Source organism: Camarhynchus parvulus, chromosome 12 (genome assembly GCF_901933205.1).
Source record: "Camarhynchus parvulus chromosome 12, STF_HiC, whole genome shotgun sequence".
Classification (NCBI taxonomy): domain Eukaryota; kingdom Metazoa; phylum Chordata; class Aves; order Passeriformes; family Thraupidae; genus Camarhynchus; species Camarhynchus parvulus.
The window spans coordinates 2978284-2994192 of record NC_044582.1 but is presented as its reverse complement, the minus strand read 5'-3'; the positions used below and the strand labels follow the sequence as shown (position 1 = coordinate 2994192).

The window sequence follows — 15909 nt, the reverse complement described above, 5'->3', positions numbered from 1 at the left end:
GTCACCGCCCCCGTGCCCGGTCCCTGCCCGTCCCTTCCCTCCCTCCCTGCCGGTCTCTGCACTGCCCCCGACGGCGGCTCTGGCTGTCCCCGCTCCCCGCAAAACCCAAAAACCGCGATCCGCTTTGATGTCGCCTTCAGAAAAGTTCACTTTATTTACAAGGGGGGCTCCCCCCGTTTACACACGCCCATTTGTAAAATTAGCCAACCCCCCTGACAAAAACGCAAAGGAATGGCTGAGAAATAAATAAACCTCTCCCCCCCTCCGAGGCGGAAAGGCTCCAAGCCAGCGGGGTTCTGCTCCCCCCCCGGCCCGGGGCTCAGGCGATCCTGCTGCAGAACTCGTCGAAGTCTCTCTCCATGAAGAGCTCGCTCTCGATCACATCGTCCTCCGAGGGGAAGTACTGCTGGCTCTCCTCCTGCGGGGAACCCGCGGCCGCATCGGCCCCGGCCCGGGCGGGCGGGGAGCGGGCGGCGGCTCCGGGCTCCCCCGCGCACTCCATCAGCGCCCCGCGGGCGTTCTCCAGCACCCCCAGGTACGAGTCCATGTCCAGCGGGTCCATCTCGCAGTCCGACCCGCCGCTCTCGGTGCCCACCGAGTCCGAGCGCAGGTGCATGAGCTGGTACTTCTCCCGCATCAGGAACTGGTTGGTGTTGCGGGGCGCCCGCATGCCCGGCGCCCGCCGGCCCAGCACATTGACGGGCCGCAGGGACAGCAGCACCCGCGGCCGCGCCGGGCGGTGGCAGCGGCGGAAGGCGCGGCACTGCTGCTGCTGCTGGTACTGGTAGTGCTGGAAGTGGCTGTGCGTGCGGCTGCCCAGCAGCTTCCGCGCCCCGCCGGGGACCCTGCCGCGCCGCCCGGGCGGCCAACGGGAGCGGCTGCCGCCCCGCCGGGGCTCGCCGCCCTTCAGCGGCGTCGGGGAGGCGCCCCCCGGCACCCCCTCGCCGCGGGCGGGCTCCCAGGGCGGGCACACGATGAACTCCGCGCGTCGCAGCATCGCGGCCCCCCGGCCTCTCACATGCTCCGAGCCGCCGGGACGCCCCCGCCGCGCTGCTCCTGCGCCGTCGCCTCTCCGGCGCGTCCTCCGCTTCTCTCCGGGCTGAGCGGCCGCTTCCCAAGAGCCCTGCGGGGGCCTCTGCGGGCGCCTCTACCTTTTCACGATCCGCTCTGTTTTTTTCTTGAGCGGAGCCCGTTGGCAGCGCATAGCCTGGCTGAACGGCCGCGGGCTGCGGGGCAGCTTGACGAGTTCCAAGCCGCCTCTTCGGAGATGGTCTCGCCTACTCCCCGGCCGGGCGCTGCCGGGCTGTCAGCGCTGCGCCGGGCACGGCGGGCCGGGGCAAGGCCCGGGAGCGAAGCGAGCGAGGGAGGGGAGGGGAAGGCGCCGACGCTCAGGGACCGCACAGGGAGCGCGCGCACCGCCCGCCGCCCCGCGCCCACTGGCGACGCGCTCCCGCGCAGGCCCTATTTATCACCTCCGGCGCAATCCAACTGCCACCGCGCCGCGGGGGGAGTCGGGGCAGCACAGCCGCTCCTCAGCCGGCCTGTCCCCGCCAAACTTGGCCCTCCGCGCCCAGGGAGTGCGGGAGCTCCGCGTCACCACAGCCCGCACGCTCGTATCTTCCGGGCTATCTCGAGTTATCCCGGGATCTCTTCCCCCGTGGGCGCGCTTTGGCTTGGCTCAGAGCTGCGGGCGCATTTTGTTCATCCCCTATTCACGAAGGCCGTTTACGCTCAGCTCCCCGCGCAAGCACCCTTGCCCGCCCACCCCTTGCAGCGGCGCCACGCAAACAGCGTACTGGACCCGTCCCTTGCAGCGGTGCCACGCAAACCGCGTACGGCGCCCGTCCCTTGCCGCGGCGCTACGCCAACCGCTACGCAAACAGCGTACGCCGCCCGTGAGGGGCGCTGGGGTGGGGTGAGGGGCGCTGGGGTGGGGTGGGGGGGTGGCGGTGAAATGGCCGCGGGGGCAGCGGGGAGGGAGAAGGTGCGGCCTGAGGCCGGCACCGGGCGCTGGAGAAGCCGCGGCGCTCAGTGCCAGTGCCCGCGGCCGCCCTTCCTCTGCAGCTCCAGGCTGCGGCCGGCGCCACCGCCGGGCAGCGGTGACCTTCCCGCGGGTCCTGCAAAATGGTGCCCGCGCCTTCCCCTCAGCCGCTTCACGCCAGGGGCGTCCCCTCCTGAGGCTTCACGATTTTTTTTTTTTTTTTTTTTCCTGCCCTTTAACCTCTCCGGCTGAATCGGTGCTTTTTCATCAGTCTAGAGTGAAAAACGAGAGTAGACACATTCATTCTTGTAATTTGGGGAATGTCCCAGTTAGTTGTGCTGGGCCTTGGTCCCTCTACCACAAATTTCCCCTGATTTTCCAATCTGTTTTGGGTGGCGTTTTTCTGCCCTGCATGTAGCTAAACTGACAGTGACTTCCCTGTTCCCCCCCTCCCAATCTGGTAATGGAAAACAAACTCGGCGTCACCCAAAGGCTCCCAAGTAAAGGCTGTGCATGAACAAGGGCAGCAACTCCCATGCAGGTAACATTTTATTACAATTTAACAGTGAACAGCTAAGAAGTACATAATATACAGGGAGAGACAAGGTAAAAGTCTGGATTTGGGCTAAGTACAGAGTCAGCCTGTCCAAAACCAAATTGCCCACATTTGTCTGTTTCACTGCATTAGAGTGTGTATTTCTAAGCAGTGTTTGTTTCAAATTCCATTCAGGAATTGTATGGTATTCAGCTGGTGTTATCACCTGTGTGTTTACATACTAAAGGCCAAAATGGAAGGGCTTGGCACTGGAGCAAGCAGCAGCTGTCTAAAATCTGCAGCCTGAGATCTGAGGGCATGTCAGAGGAGGGGGAGGCTGCAGCGCTCTCACAGCTCATGAGGATGCTTATAAAGAAATGCCACATCATGGGGTAGAATCCACATCCGCAGTTGTCACAGGCTTTTTCACAGATGTATTAGGCAGCAGTGTGGCTTGAATAAACTTCTGCCACTCCAGACTCCCCTCCTGGATACAGAACATGCCAGAACTCTGTGTTTGTACAGGGGACTCTGCCCTGGCAACCACATGCACCCAGTCTCTCCCGTCTGGCTGCTCAGCCCAGCTCAGTCTGGCCTCAATTCCCATTTTCTCTTCTGTTTCTCTGAGCTTGGTGCAGATTGAGCCTGCATTTCTTTTCACTGTTCTGGAAGGATGTAGGAAATTGTGTGTAGAAAGGAGCCTTGTGCTACTTTGTGCAGGAGAGAATTCCAGTCAATGTGCCTCCCTTCACATCTGGATTATCTCTAATCCAGACACTGACACTGCCCTGAACAGATCAGTGAATTCATCCTACACCCAGTCCTTCAAATCAAAACATAAAGATTGATTGAAACCTTTATTGGTACCTACATCTCTATGAGTAAATAAGTTTTTAGAGCAATTTGAAATGATTACCTGTAGGCAGCTGCACTGCTTGTGCCATTATTGACCTGGCCTTCATTCCCCACGCTCTGGTCTGGGCAGGGTTCAGATGTGCAGGCTGGGAAATCTCCTTCCCTCACCTTCCTGCCTCATTTCTATTTTTTCCTGTTGAAAGCCTTTTCACAGCTGTTCTCAGCACTGGAAAAGTGGAGGAAATGGTTTAGGTTTGGTTTTTTTTTTTTTTTAAGCAGCAGTTGAGGGACTTCTGTTGTAGCTACAGCCTTAAGAATTGATATTTTGAGATATTTAAGAGAATCCCTTTAACGGAGGTAAGGTCGGTCGAGCTCCAGAGAGGGATTCAGTAGAGGCCCTTGGTATCCAATTTCTGGGAGAAGCCCAGCGTCCTGCTCTCGCTGAGTCAGAGCCGGGTGGGGTTCTCAGGACACCCAGCAGAGCTCCTGCCCGAGTTTGGGTTCGGATGCACGGCCACAGACCGGGCTCCTTTCACCCCCGCGGCGTGAGGGGAACTGCCGGCCCCGCCCGGGCCCTTCCCTAGGCCCCGCCCCCGCCCCGCCCCGCCCAATCAGGGTTTTCCCGAGCTGCCTCGCGCCGCCGTGACGCACCCCCGGGGAGAACTCGCGCCCAATGGGCGGCCGCCTTACAAAGCGCCATTGGGCGGCCGCAGAGAGCCGCGCGCTGATTGGCCGTGGTGCTGGCGGCGCTTCCGGCCATGCTGCGCCGGGCGCGATTGCATCATGGCGGGACGGAGGTGAGCGGGGGGGCGCGGCCGGAGCCTCGGCCCCTCACGGCCCGGCCGAGCTCCGTGCGGGCGGCTCCGAGACGCCAGGGTGGGGATGCTCCAGCGGCGTGCCGGGGAGCGGCTCCTTCAGGGTGTCCCGGGAGAGTGGCGGCTCCCGGAGGGCAGTGCCGGTGCTGTCACCGCGGGAGCGGCCCCGGCCGGGCTGGCGGCTCCCGTTGTTAGCTCGTGTGGTTTGTGTGTACAGCATCCCGTTCATGTGCGTGTTTTACCGCCTAGTGCTGCGCGGATTCTTTGCTTTTTCGTCAATTTAGGGATTGCTTATAGGAGGTGCTTATTAAAGGTTATCCTGATGCCTTATTGCAGGGTTTAATGCTTAGCAAGTCTTGGTTTCGTTGGTTATTTGTATTGCAGGGCATAATATTTAGCAAGTCTTGGTTTCATGAGCTATTTGTACAAAGAACTTACGGTCCCTTACAACGTGTAGTGTCTTAAGCATTCCCTTCAGCATCCTGTTAACTGGGGGGTTGATGAATGCACGCTTTTTAGTGCGCTGCAGGGATTTTGATATTTCCAGCAAACCTTGGCTTCCACACCTCGGGAGCCTTTTGGAGACTTTAATTCGGTTTGGTGGTGACGTGATTAGAAAGCAGCTGTCAGGTAATTGGGTCCAACCCAATTCAGTTGTCACATAAAAGCAGTGTTCAGTAACTCAGCTGACACTGGTTTCTGAGGTTTTATTCAAGAGATGTAGTTCAAAGTTATTTCAAGATAACCTAGATTTCTTTTGTTCACAATGATGTGTTACATTTTTAATCAAGGTAGCGTGATGACAACAACTCTTTCTTAAGCCATCACAAGATACAGTGTAAAACTGGACTCTTGCATAGCATGAAATGTTTGTATCTAAGGACAGCATTAATTGATGAGTGTGCTTATTGCTTTAGCAATGTTTTAATTGGCCTTTCAGTATTAAAGGAGATCCTTGCAGGGGGACAGCTGGGCTGGTGCTGTAGGTTTATTCCCTGTGTAAGACACAAGGTTTTCAGAAGCAATGTTTGTTCTGTAGTTCATTCTGTTCCCACCTTCCTTCCTTTTGTTTTAAACTTGGCTGTTTCCACCCCTTCTAGAAATGGAGAGTTTTGATGATCAGGTGAACAGTTTAGACTGATGTTACTGCAGAACAGGACCTGAAAAGGCAGAAGTGGGGGGCCAGGTGTGTGTGGAAAATGGAGCATTGTTTAACTTTGGAGAAAGCAGCTGTAAGTGGAGAAAGGAAGCTCCTTGTCTTTGGAGGGAGCTTTGGTCTCTTTTACAGAGTAGTTTGTGGGAGAAGGTGACTGGAGCAAGAGTAAGAGACTGATCATAAACCCCTGGAAATCAGAAACCTTTTGTACACCTTTAGTTCATCCTGTGTTTTTGTACTTGCCATTTCTCAGTCAACAAAATTATTAATATCATGAAATCCACTTTGTTTTAATCACATATCTGATGTATGGGAAGTACAGCAATATTTCTCAAATGTGGGTTCACGTCATTCATAGTGGTGTTTTAATTGAGTTTTTATTGTTTTTTTAAAAATTGATACTTTAAAAAAGTTAATGGGAACTTGCTTTTATGATTTTAATGCATGTTTTTTTTTCTTGTAGATAAGAAGCCCAGCTTAAGTCTCAGACTGCTGTAGCACAATCTCCAAACTGACACCTTTGCTAGTGAATGTTGTTATCCTCTAGAAAAGTGAGTGTCCTTAATAAAAACTTGCTTAATGGTGCATTGTCTTAAACCCTAACACTTCTTATCAGCAGAAAATGCACAGAGAGCCCTTCATGTGTTTTCTGATCTCTGTAGATGTGAAGTGTTGTCTGAAAGTGGGGTTTATTAGATGTGTTTGTATCATTTTTGTAATACGGTTTGTGATGTTTTTGCTCAGTTTGTGTTCAAAGTAATGAAGTTATTCATTATTTTGTGATTGAAAAATACCTAGATTGCTTATAGTAGGCTTTTTTCTGTTCTGTAGAGATATTCATACCTCTGTCTGTAAAATGATTGCTAGATCTTGGCTTTTTTTCTCAGCTGAGGTTGAGCCATGGCAAGATTTTCAATATGCTTTTGCCTTTTAAATCAATCTCTTTAAAATTCTAAATTTCCATAAAATTCTGGTTTGTAACTTGGAAAATCTAACCGGTAATGATGGTTGCACATGAATTCCCAGCAGTATTTCCTCCCCCCTGCTTCTGATGCAATAAACTGGCGCTGTTGCTGAGAGTGTGGGTGCTTTGTGCCCTGTGGTTGCTGGACACTGCTGTGCCCGTGCAGTGCTTCAGTTGGAGGATGGGCTCACAGTGACCCTGGGGCAACGCAGGGAGGCTGTGAGCCCTGAGCAGCCTCCTCAGCCCTGCCTCAGGCACACCCCAAACCAGCCTGCCTCTGCTTCCTCAGCCCTGGCAGCTGGCCAGGCTCCCAACCCTTTGCAGCTACACTGATTTGGGAGCTACACTGATTTACAGTGAGCTGGGGCTGAGCAGGACATGCAGGTCCTGGAGCTGAGTTTATATTTGAGTTCCCCCCAGACAAAGGAAGGAATGATGACTCTTGATTCCCATGTTCTCAGAAGGCTAATTTATTATTTTATGATACTATATTATATTAAAGAATATTAAACTAAACTATACTAAAGAATACAGCAAGGGTACTTATAGAATGCTAAAAGATAACAATGAATGCTCCTGACTCTCTCCAGAGTCCTGACACAGCTTGGCACTGATTGGCCATTAAGTCAAAATAATTCACAGCAGAAACCAATGAAACAATCTCCAAACACATTCCCCATGAGCAAAACACAGGAGAATCAAATGAGATAAGAATTATTTCCCTTTTCTCCGAGGTTTCTCAGTTTCCCAGGAGAAAAATCCTGGGCACAGGGATTTTTCAGACAATGTGACATGGAGCTGAGTAGAACACGCAGATTCTTAAACCTCAGGTCAGCTGGCTTGTGGGAGATCAAAGCTTTAAGCTGAATTCTTTTATCATTTCCATTGTCTCTGTGATCAAGTCACTGAGAAAGGACACAGCCTAATCAGTGCTCAGAGGCAGAATGGTGAAAACTTTCCTACAGGTTGTGTGTAGAGTAACTCACTGTGCTCAAGCTGGTTAATACCATTTAAAATACACCCAGGCCATGTCCACATGTTCCTTGTCAGCCCCTGATTTCCCCTCCAAATGCTGTGCTGCCTGTGCACCAGGTTGTGGGACTCTCAATTACAATAATATGATAAAGGATAATTTGGGTTTATTAGTGGAGAGAATGATTTGTCATGAATACAAAAGTGGTGGAGTTGGTCTGTAGCACATTTTTTCATAGGGGTTCAAACCTTGAGCTGGCAGTTTTTGTGGTGTTCTGGGTTTTCTTTAACGAAATGTTTTGGAGCTTCACCTGTAACTGGAAGAGTTGTCTTCATGCATTTGCCTTTGTTGCTGTTTTATGGTTAGTATTTACAAACCTGAGTAAATCCCACATCTCAGGCCTTGTGCTGTTACTTGTAATTCTCTAATGCTGAGTCAAGCTCAAAGCTGTAGTAGCTACTTCTGGTGTGTGCTCAGGAGCAGCAGCACTGAAGCGAGAGGTGGAAGAACCCTTTTATTCTCTAGCATCATCTGTTGCAACCTTCATGACCAATTTTCTCCTGTTAGGGAGCTGCTGTCTTAAAACAGCTTTGTTTAGTTCTTGCTGTGGTTTTTTATTGAAATCTGACCCCTTTCTATCTCATAGCAGCTCTGGAACCAGGCAACTGCTGTGTGTTCTCAATAATGTTGAGAATTCCTCTTCCCTGTGTTGCTTGTGGAGCTTGTACAGAAGTGGCCTGTTGGGGCTTAGTTTTAATGTACTTATAAAATTCATGTTCATGTTTGCAGTTTTTCAGCTGTGCTCTCTGCAGTCTGGCTGCTTTTAGGGGCATCTGAGATTGCTGCCACAGCCTGATAGAAAATGCTTTTTTAAACATCTAAACAGTTTGTGAATAGATGTACAGGGAAAAGGAGCCCCTTCTCCAGTAGTTTAAAGTGAAACTCTCTGATACAAACTGGTGCTGAAGGGTCAGTTTGAACTCAGAAGCTTTTCCTGAAGAAAAAAAAACACCCTGTAACCAAAACATAATTTACCCTTTGACTGTTTTCTCTGGGAAACAGAAATAAAAACATGATAAAAAAGGGAACAATCATAGTTGAATGAATGGAGAATCCTTTTCCTGTTCCAAAACTTTGGTGTGAGTCAGTCAAAATTAGGCTTTTTTTAGAATGGAGTGCTTGCTTCCATGCCTGCAATGAATCAGGCTCTTTGGATTGGTGATATGGATTTGGAAGATAAAAGTTGTACTTGTAGAGTTATTTTTTTTCTCACTTCTGTTCAATATGTATTTTTCTCTTATTGATCCTTATTGGGAAAGAATGGTTCAACAAGTTCCAGAAAACATAAATTTTCCAAATGAGGAAGAGAAGATATTGACGCTCTGGAAAAATCTGAATTGTTTCAAGGAATGCCTGAAGCAATCAAAGAACAGACCTAGGTAAGAATCTGTTACAAGCTGTAGCAGTTGTGTGTGGCAGTGCAGGGTTGGCTTGGCTGTAATTACTCTTTGCTTTTCCTTGGTTCTGTAAACAGCAGCTGCTCCCTTGGCCAGCAGCAGGCCTGGCTTGTGCTGCTGTCCCTTTATATTTCACTTGGTGAAGAATCAGCAGTGTTCTAACAGTTGAAATAAACCTGTAATTTCTTGCTTGGTGTGTTTGTAAGAGAAATGGGGAGGTAAGCAAAGAGCTCTTCGCACTGTGCTGGGTGTGCCATGGGAATCCTGGTAGAACTGGCAGTGGTGGGGACTGAACAGCTTGGAATGTTCCCTCCAGTGCCACGTGTGCTGGCTGATGGTGGAAGAGGAAGGAATGGACATTGTCCAAGTGAAACACAAGTAGTGCAAGCATGGAGTCTCCCCGTCACTGACCTGCTGCTGAGTTTTTGCTTTAATGAGGAATGTTTTGTGTTGTAGGTTCAACTTCTACGATGGCCCCCCGTTTGCCACAGGGCTCCCCCACTATGGCCACATTCTTGCAGGAACCATCAAAGACATTGTGACCAGATTTGCTCATCAGAGTGGTTTTCATGTTGAGAGGAGGTTTGGCTGGGATTGCCATGGCTTACCTGTGGTATGTGTCATGAATTTATCTGCGGATACTTCTGGTGGTTCCTCTTTCCCTGATGTTCCCTGCTTATCACTCATATTTCTGTTGCTTTTATGCCTGACATTGTTGCTAAAAGAGAAATGGAAGTTCCTTGTCCAGTGTGTGGTGAGTTCAAGAGCTTCCTACTGGTCATTGCTATGAACCCCTATTTGTTTGGTTCATATTTCAGAAGCTGGTGTTTTGTTTATTTTTCTAAAGAAACAGTCACACCAGGGTGAGCCTTTGAAATCCCTGCCTGGTTCAGGTGCAGCTCCCATGAAATCCCAAAAGGTTAAAGGAGGCCCCTGAGCCCCATTAGAATGCACAGGACACATAAAGTATCCAGGGGACTCCTGAAAGCTTTTGCTAACAGGATGTTTTGTTTGGTTGTTTTCCATGCTCCCAGGAATATGAGATTGACAAGACTTTGGGCATTAAAGGGCCAGAGGATGTGGCAAAGATGGGCATTGAAGCTTACAACAAAGAGTGCAGAGGGATTGTCATGAGATATGCCAAGGAGTGGGAGGTGAGTGCAGGCTCAGTCCACGTTCTGCTGAGCATTTCTAAATGTGTTTGTGCAGAAGTGTTTCAGGTGGGGGGAACTTCATCCTTTTCTCTGATTGTATGCATAAATCTCATGCCTTTAAGCTCCTGTGTTTCTCCCCTGTGATCCCGAAAGGGAACAAAAAGAGCCCCTTTGTGGCTTGGAACAGACACTGCTGTGCTGTCAAGAGAAGGTTACTGGCAGGTTACCTGGAGCTCCAAGTGTCTAAGGAGCTACTGAACAAATAACAGATATGTTGAGCATTGTCTCTTTCTTTGTGTCTTCTCTTGTATAGAAAATTGAAAGATCTGTCTGGTTTTCTAATGGAGGCATTAAAGAAAATTAACATTAACCTCACTGCTTTTTTGCTCCTCTTCCCCCACAGTCTTTTCATTGCCAGAGTGCAGGGCAGCAGCTTTTATTTTTGGAAGAGCAGAAATGCTCACATCTGGTTTTGTCACAAGAGGTGTGGGTAAACCCTCAGTCTTCCCAGAGAATACTGGTGTCAGCTTTTCATCCCAGGAATACAGGGAGAGTGTTGGTGTCTGCAAGTTTGAAGACTGGTAGTTCTCTAAAATTATTTCCAATAAAGCTTTATCTTAACAATAATATTTTTTTTTCCTAGGCAGAACAGTCCTAATTATTTTAATTTTTTCCTCCTGCAAAGGCTCTTCTACTTCATCACACTTCTCTACATGTTTCTAGTCCTGCTGTATTTCTTTTTTTGGAAATAGGAGTTTCTTACTTGATTATCACTTGCCTCTTGCCCTTGGGAGCATGAAGAAACCAGAGGTACCTTGGGTAGAGTAACTGTGGTCTAAACCTCACTGAATGGCTGAATGAAAATCAGACTGTTTGTTTTTTTTCAAATTACACTCTGAAATGATGTATTTCAAACCCATCGTTGATAATTCTTTGTTGCTTTTAGAAATAAAAATAGCAAGATTCATTCTGGTTTGTTGTGGTGGTTTAACCCCAGCTGGCAGCCAAGTACCAAAGAGGGGCGATAAGAACAGTTTAATTGAAACAAAATAAAATATTATAATGATGCTAATGATAATAGTAAAAGAGGGAGGAATAAAAGCCAGGAAACCCAAGCCCAGTCTGGCTGCTGAGTGACGCACAGCCCCCAGCTCTCTGCTGGGCACGATGTGCTGTGCTATGGAATGTCCCTTTGGCCACTTGGGATCAGCTGTCCTGGCTTTTCTTTGTCCTGGCTCTTCTCCCATCCAGCTCCTTGTGCAGCTCCTGGCTGGCACAGCCTGGGAAACTGAGAACTCCTTGCTTAGGGCAAGCACAACTCAGCAGCACCAAAACCAGCAGTGGGTTAACAACATGATTCCCATCCTAAATCCAGAACACAGCACTGGACCAGCTATGAAGAACGTTAACTATCCCAGCCACACTTGGAACATTTGTGGTTCATTTTCTCTACCTTTTACCTTGCTGTGCTTCAGCAGCTGGTGTTTTTGTGGTGCTGGTTAGTGCAAGCACTTGATCTTTTGGGTGGTGAATGGATTTTGTATTCTGTTTTGTTCATAAACTTGTGTGTGTATGTGTGTATTTTAGATGATAAATAAAAATAATGAAATTTGTTTAAACTCAAATATTTTGGAATAGTGCTGGGAGAGGAATTACCAACATTCCTGGTAGATAATGTTTATTTTCTGCGTGGAGTGGTTAGCAAATATTTGAGCTTTATGAAAAAACAGAAAAGGTTCCTTGGCTGTGTGAGATCTCACAATGCTGAGACCAGACATAATGCTCCAACTTTGTGAATCCTTGTGCTAATCAGTCCTAGGCTGTGGATCTTATTAGTGGAATGTCAGAGTGGCTTAAAGGTCAGGGTGGGAACTGATCCATGTCAGGAGCTCAGGTGTGGTATGAAAATGTAGAGGTGAGGGAATGAATGTTTTGTGTTCCCTTGGCTGGTTTGACATTCAATGTGGGCTCTGTTAACACTGTCAGGACAGGTGTCCCTGCCTTGCCTCTCTGCACAGCTGGGGGGTTTGGGTGGCTGTGAAATCCCACTTGGCCCACTGAATCCCACAGCTGGCTCATTCCTCATCAGTGTCTGAATGTGACCATGACCTGTCCTGAGCCAGGGGCTGGCACCTGTCACTGCTGGGGCTTTGGCAGCCCTCTCATGGCTCTGGGCAGGCAGAGAAGGCAGCTGGCCCTGGAAGGGTTTGATAACTTGTCATGTATCAATTTCTCTCAGCATTGCTTTGTCTTCAAGTTACATCATGTTTGTATGGAACTGAAAGCTGATAGACTTCTGGGTTTTCACTGTCTCTGCAACAAGTAGTCTTAAAAATAGAAGTGTGACCACTATCATGAAAAGCAATTTTCAGGCATTTGAACCTTGGCTGAACCTTGGGTAATCCACCATTTCTATCTGATGAATGATCCAAGTGATCTACTGGTTTTGCTGTGTTGAACACATTTGCCTGATGTGTGACCTTGGTTCTAAATGACCATGCTCATGGTTTCATTCCTTCCTTATTTCTGCCTGTATGAATGCACTGTTTGGAACTATTATCAGGCTAAAATGCTTTATAGATGTATTTCAATGGGATGGGACAAACACTGCACTTAAAACCCAGCTGATTTTTATTTTACAGAATAAATATTGGTAATGTAATATGATGATGCATTATTAAGATGCCTTTCCATCTCTGTTTTTGTGTCTTAACAGTTCAGTGTTACTAGATTAGGTCGCTGGATTGACTTTGAAAATGACTATAAAACTCTTTACCCTGAGTTCATGGAGTCTGTGTGGTAAGTGAACACACCTCTCTTTGGGGATTTGAAATGTGAGAAAGGCTTCACTCATTGCAAATATATGTTGGTCCATTTAGCACTAGAACTGCTCAGAAGATGCCAAATGCAGATGAAACATCAGGCAGAGGAATTAAAGTGATGTGAAATCTCTTGATGTTCAAGTGATGCAAGGAATTGTCCCATTTTTTTCCTTCTCCGGGATAGCAGGGCTTTGCAAAATAAAGTGTACCAGCACTGCCTTTAGTGAGCTCTGAAATCTTGCTGCTCCATGCCAGCTTCAAAGCAGTTCTGAAGATCTATTAATATGGTCCTTGGTTGGTTTAGGAAATTACATTCTAGCTCTGCATTCTGATGTTCTTCACACTGTCAGCTGTAAATGGCAAACTGTCCAAGCTCAGTTTAGCTCCAAACCTCTTCTTCAAGCCTGATTTTAGAGGCTGTGAATCTGCTGTTATCTTTTTCTTGGCAGCACAATTTGACAACTGCCTTGGACTCCTGGTGCAGAGCTTAATAAAATTTAGGTGTTTTGGCAATGTATTCAGGGTGCCTGTTGGGATTTCAGAAGACAAGACAACCTTCCAGCTTAAGGATGAGCAGGTTGGTTTAACACAGTGAAGAAATGGCAGCTGTGAGTCCTTTGGGTGATAGAATGACAAGGTGAATTCAACATTCATTGAGAAGCAAATGATGTGCATAATAAAGTATTATGGAATATTTGGTAATATTAGCATTACTAATCAGCTTTAATTGTGTAGTTTCATAAAGTTCTGCCACTGGATTGACAGACCTTTTAGATGTCCCTGAAGCCACTGCAGAGGGCTGAAGTGCCAGTGAGATTTCAGTGGAGAGATGGTGGGAAGGCAGCAGATGTTTAACTCACTCAGCTGAAGAAACCCTGCATAATTATAAAGCCAAAACTGACAAGAAACCTTCATTTTGTAAATTACAAAAATGCTTAGTGGCACCTCAAATCCTCTTTAACTGGCAGCTTAAAAACCAAACCTGCCTTGAGCTAGTTGCAGGGTGTCTTTCAGCAGCCCAAGCCTTTTTTTGGTGGTTTGTTTCTCCCACCAGCTCTTCAAAAGGCAATTTCTGGACTTTCACCTGTGTTACAGAGATCACCTCCTCTAATGCCTGCTTTGATACAAACTCTAAATTATATTGGATCTGAAAACACAGTGAGATTTCAGGAAGCATGTAGGCAGACAAGCCTTTTAATTTTGTACTTTTTTTGCCTCCTGATACTGTTTAGTTTCTGTTAAATCCTGTAATGAAACATTTTCTGGTTTTAAAAATTGGGGTTTTTTTTTGGAAAGTCTGCTAGGACTGTCTCAGGGCTGAAGAAGATAATGCTTAAAGAGAGCTCTGTCACTGCACTTAAAGTGGTGTTTTTGGCAGGGTAATGCACAATTTCCTAAAAATGAACTAAATTGGATGGTTAGCCAGGCCACCATCAGACCCACAAGGTGTTACAGAAGTTACTTTGCATGTCCCTCAGGAGTGTTAATTTGGGCTGTAGATTCTAGCATGCTTCTCTCACAATTGATTCCATTTTTTCTGAGCTCCTTTTGAAATTCTTTAAAAAAAAAATTAAAATTTAGTGTCCAGCTGTGTAGAAAAGCAGCTTAATTTCTGCATTGACTGCCCTGGAGACCATATTGGCCTGTCCAGTGGTTTGACCTTGTTGTTTTTCTGTCTGTGGGAGTACAATGCTGATTTTAGATCCAGAAAAAATAACCTGGTTATGAAAATGGGAGTGGGCATGGCAGCTGTAGGTTTTGTGGTTAAAATATGGTGAGGAGTTTGTCTTTAGTCATATAATCAGCTAAACCAGTCTGTTTAGGTTGGTTTTTTCTGGTCTGTAGCTTTTCCTGCAGCTCTGGAGTGGCCTCAACTGGAATTTCTTTGTGACATGTGGTGTTTTCTTCCTTGTTTCTGTTGAGTTCAGTGAAATAATCTAATACTTCTAATAAATGTTGTTTTCAGTGGTGGCTGATTTGATCCAAATCATTTAGGTTTGGAGTATTTAGGGCTCAGACACCAAATACATCTGTTGTACAGTATCTCTACAAAACAATATTAATCAGCTCAGAATGCTGGAGAGCATTTCTTTTTTATCTTTATAATTGGTCTGGTGGAAATGACTACTTTGTTGGCATTTTGATGCTGTCATATGATGACTGACTAAACTGAATTTTTAGCCTGCTAAATTTTGACTTACAACAAAACATTCACTGGTAGAATTGTGGTATCCTGACAGAATTTTTCAGAGGAGGATTGAAAGTTGGTGTCAGTGAGAGGTGATACTGCACTGGTTTGCATGTTAAGATGCAGTCAACTCTGCACATACTGAATAACTAGAAGAGAATTTTTAAGTTCTAATTCTTTACAATTTGTCCTGCAGCCAGCTTGGATCTCAGTGAAGAAGTGCCCTTCACTGGAACAGTGCAGTCAGTGATGTTCTTGAGCTGGCATAGCACAAACATGGAATATTGCCTTTTTTTTGTACAGCCACAAGGCACATCCAGTGAAATGGAGAGGAGTTTGGGAGCTTAAACTTCTTTCTGAGGTGATCTGAAAGAAACCTTTGGGAGGTGGAATAACTATAAATGATTGTCCTCAGTGCTGGGCTGTTGCACAGGGGTGGGCTGGGCGTGAGTTCACCCCTGGGAAGCAGCCCAGGTGGGATGGGGGGATGGTCTGCATTCCCAGGTGATGCCAGGGCTTGGCCTCTCCTCCTGCTCCTCCGAAGGGTGGCTCGAGCAGATTCCTGTCACCATCTAGTGCCCAAACGAGCAACTGCGGGCTGAGCCTGGTAGAGACAGCCCTTGGTGACAGAGCTCTGGGAGGAGCTGCCAGGGAGAGCTGGGCTCACACCCAGCCTGCCCTGAGACAGGCCCAGCACTCAGCACTTTATAAACCAGAACGGTCTCAGAACAGCAGATCTCTGTATAGAAATTCTCCCAATAGATTTCTCCTAATAGAAATCACCATTGTTTTCTGTGTATTTCATGACTAATGATTCTCTAGACAGATACTGGTGATAAGAAGTGTGGTTTGTCCATTTTTCTATGAGCTACTTGTATTTTTTTCCCCTCATTCTTGTATTTCTTTTGTGCATTAAGTTCTCTAGCCCCCTGGTTGTTACCTTCTCACCATTCCAGTCTTGTTGTATCCCCTCATCTGTATTTTGGAGGAGGAAAACTGCAGTCCTATG

General features: G+C 47.5%; 2 protein-coding genes and 1 non-coding gene across 5 annotated transcripts in view; 2 read left to right on the top strand and 1 right to left on the bottom strand.

Annotated features, from left to right (window-relative positions):
• Positions 1 to 128: 128 nt before the first annotated feature.
• Positions 129 to 1452, bottom strand: LOC115908286. The gene has a single exon (XM_030956766.1). The coding sequence runs from the start codon at positions 995 to 997 to the stop codon at positions 320 to 322; it is 678 nt and encodes a 225-aa protein (XP_030812626.1). The 5' UTR covers positions 998 to 1452; the 3' UTR covers positions 129 to 319.
• A 2658-nt stretch (positions 1453 to 4110) lies between these two features.
• The window catches only part of IARS1 (isoleucyl-tRNA synthetase 1), a 95503-nt gene continuing 83704 nt past the window's right edge, over positions 4111 to 15909 (top strand). For 2 of the 3 annotated variants that reach the window (XM_030956516.1, XM_030956514.1), the window contains exons 1-6: positions 4111 to 4168; positions 5806 to 5893; positions 8599 to 8718; positions 9193 to 9349; positions 9771 to 9890; positions 12607 to 12689. In XM_030956516.1, coding sequence (XP_030812376.1) covers positions 8600 to 8718; positions 9193 to 9349; positions 9771 to 9890; positions 12607 to 12689 — 479 coding nt within the window. In that variant the 5' untranslated portion in view covers positions 4111 to 4168; positions 5806 to 5893; position 8599. Of the gene's footprint in view, positions 4169 to 4197; positions 4416 to 5805; positions 5894 to 8598; positions 8719 to 9192; positions 9350 to 9770; positions 9891 to 12606; positions 12690 to 15909 lie in introns of those variants that run through there. The other variant, XM_030956515.1, reaches the window with a different exon arrangement.
• LOC115908490 lies at positions 6437 to 6568 on the top strand. The gene has a single exon (XR_004061117.1). It is a non-coding gene; the product is annotated as a small nucleolar RNA SNORA84 (small nucleolar RNA).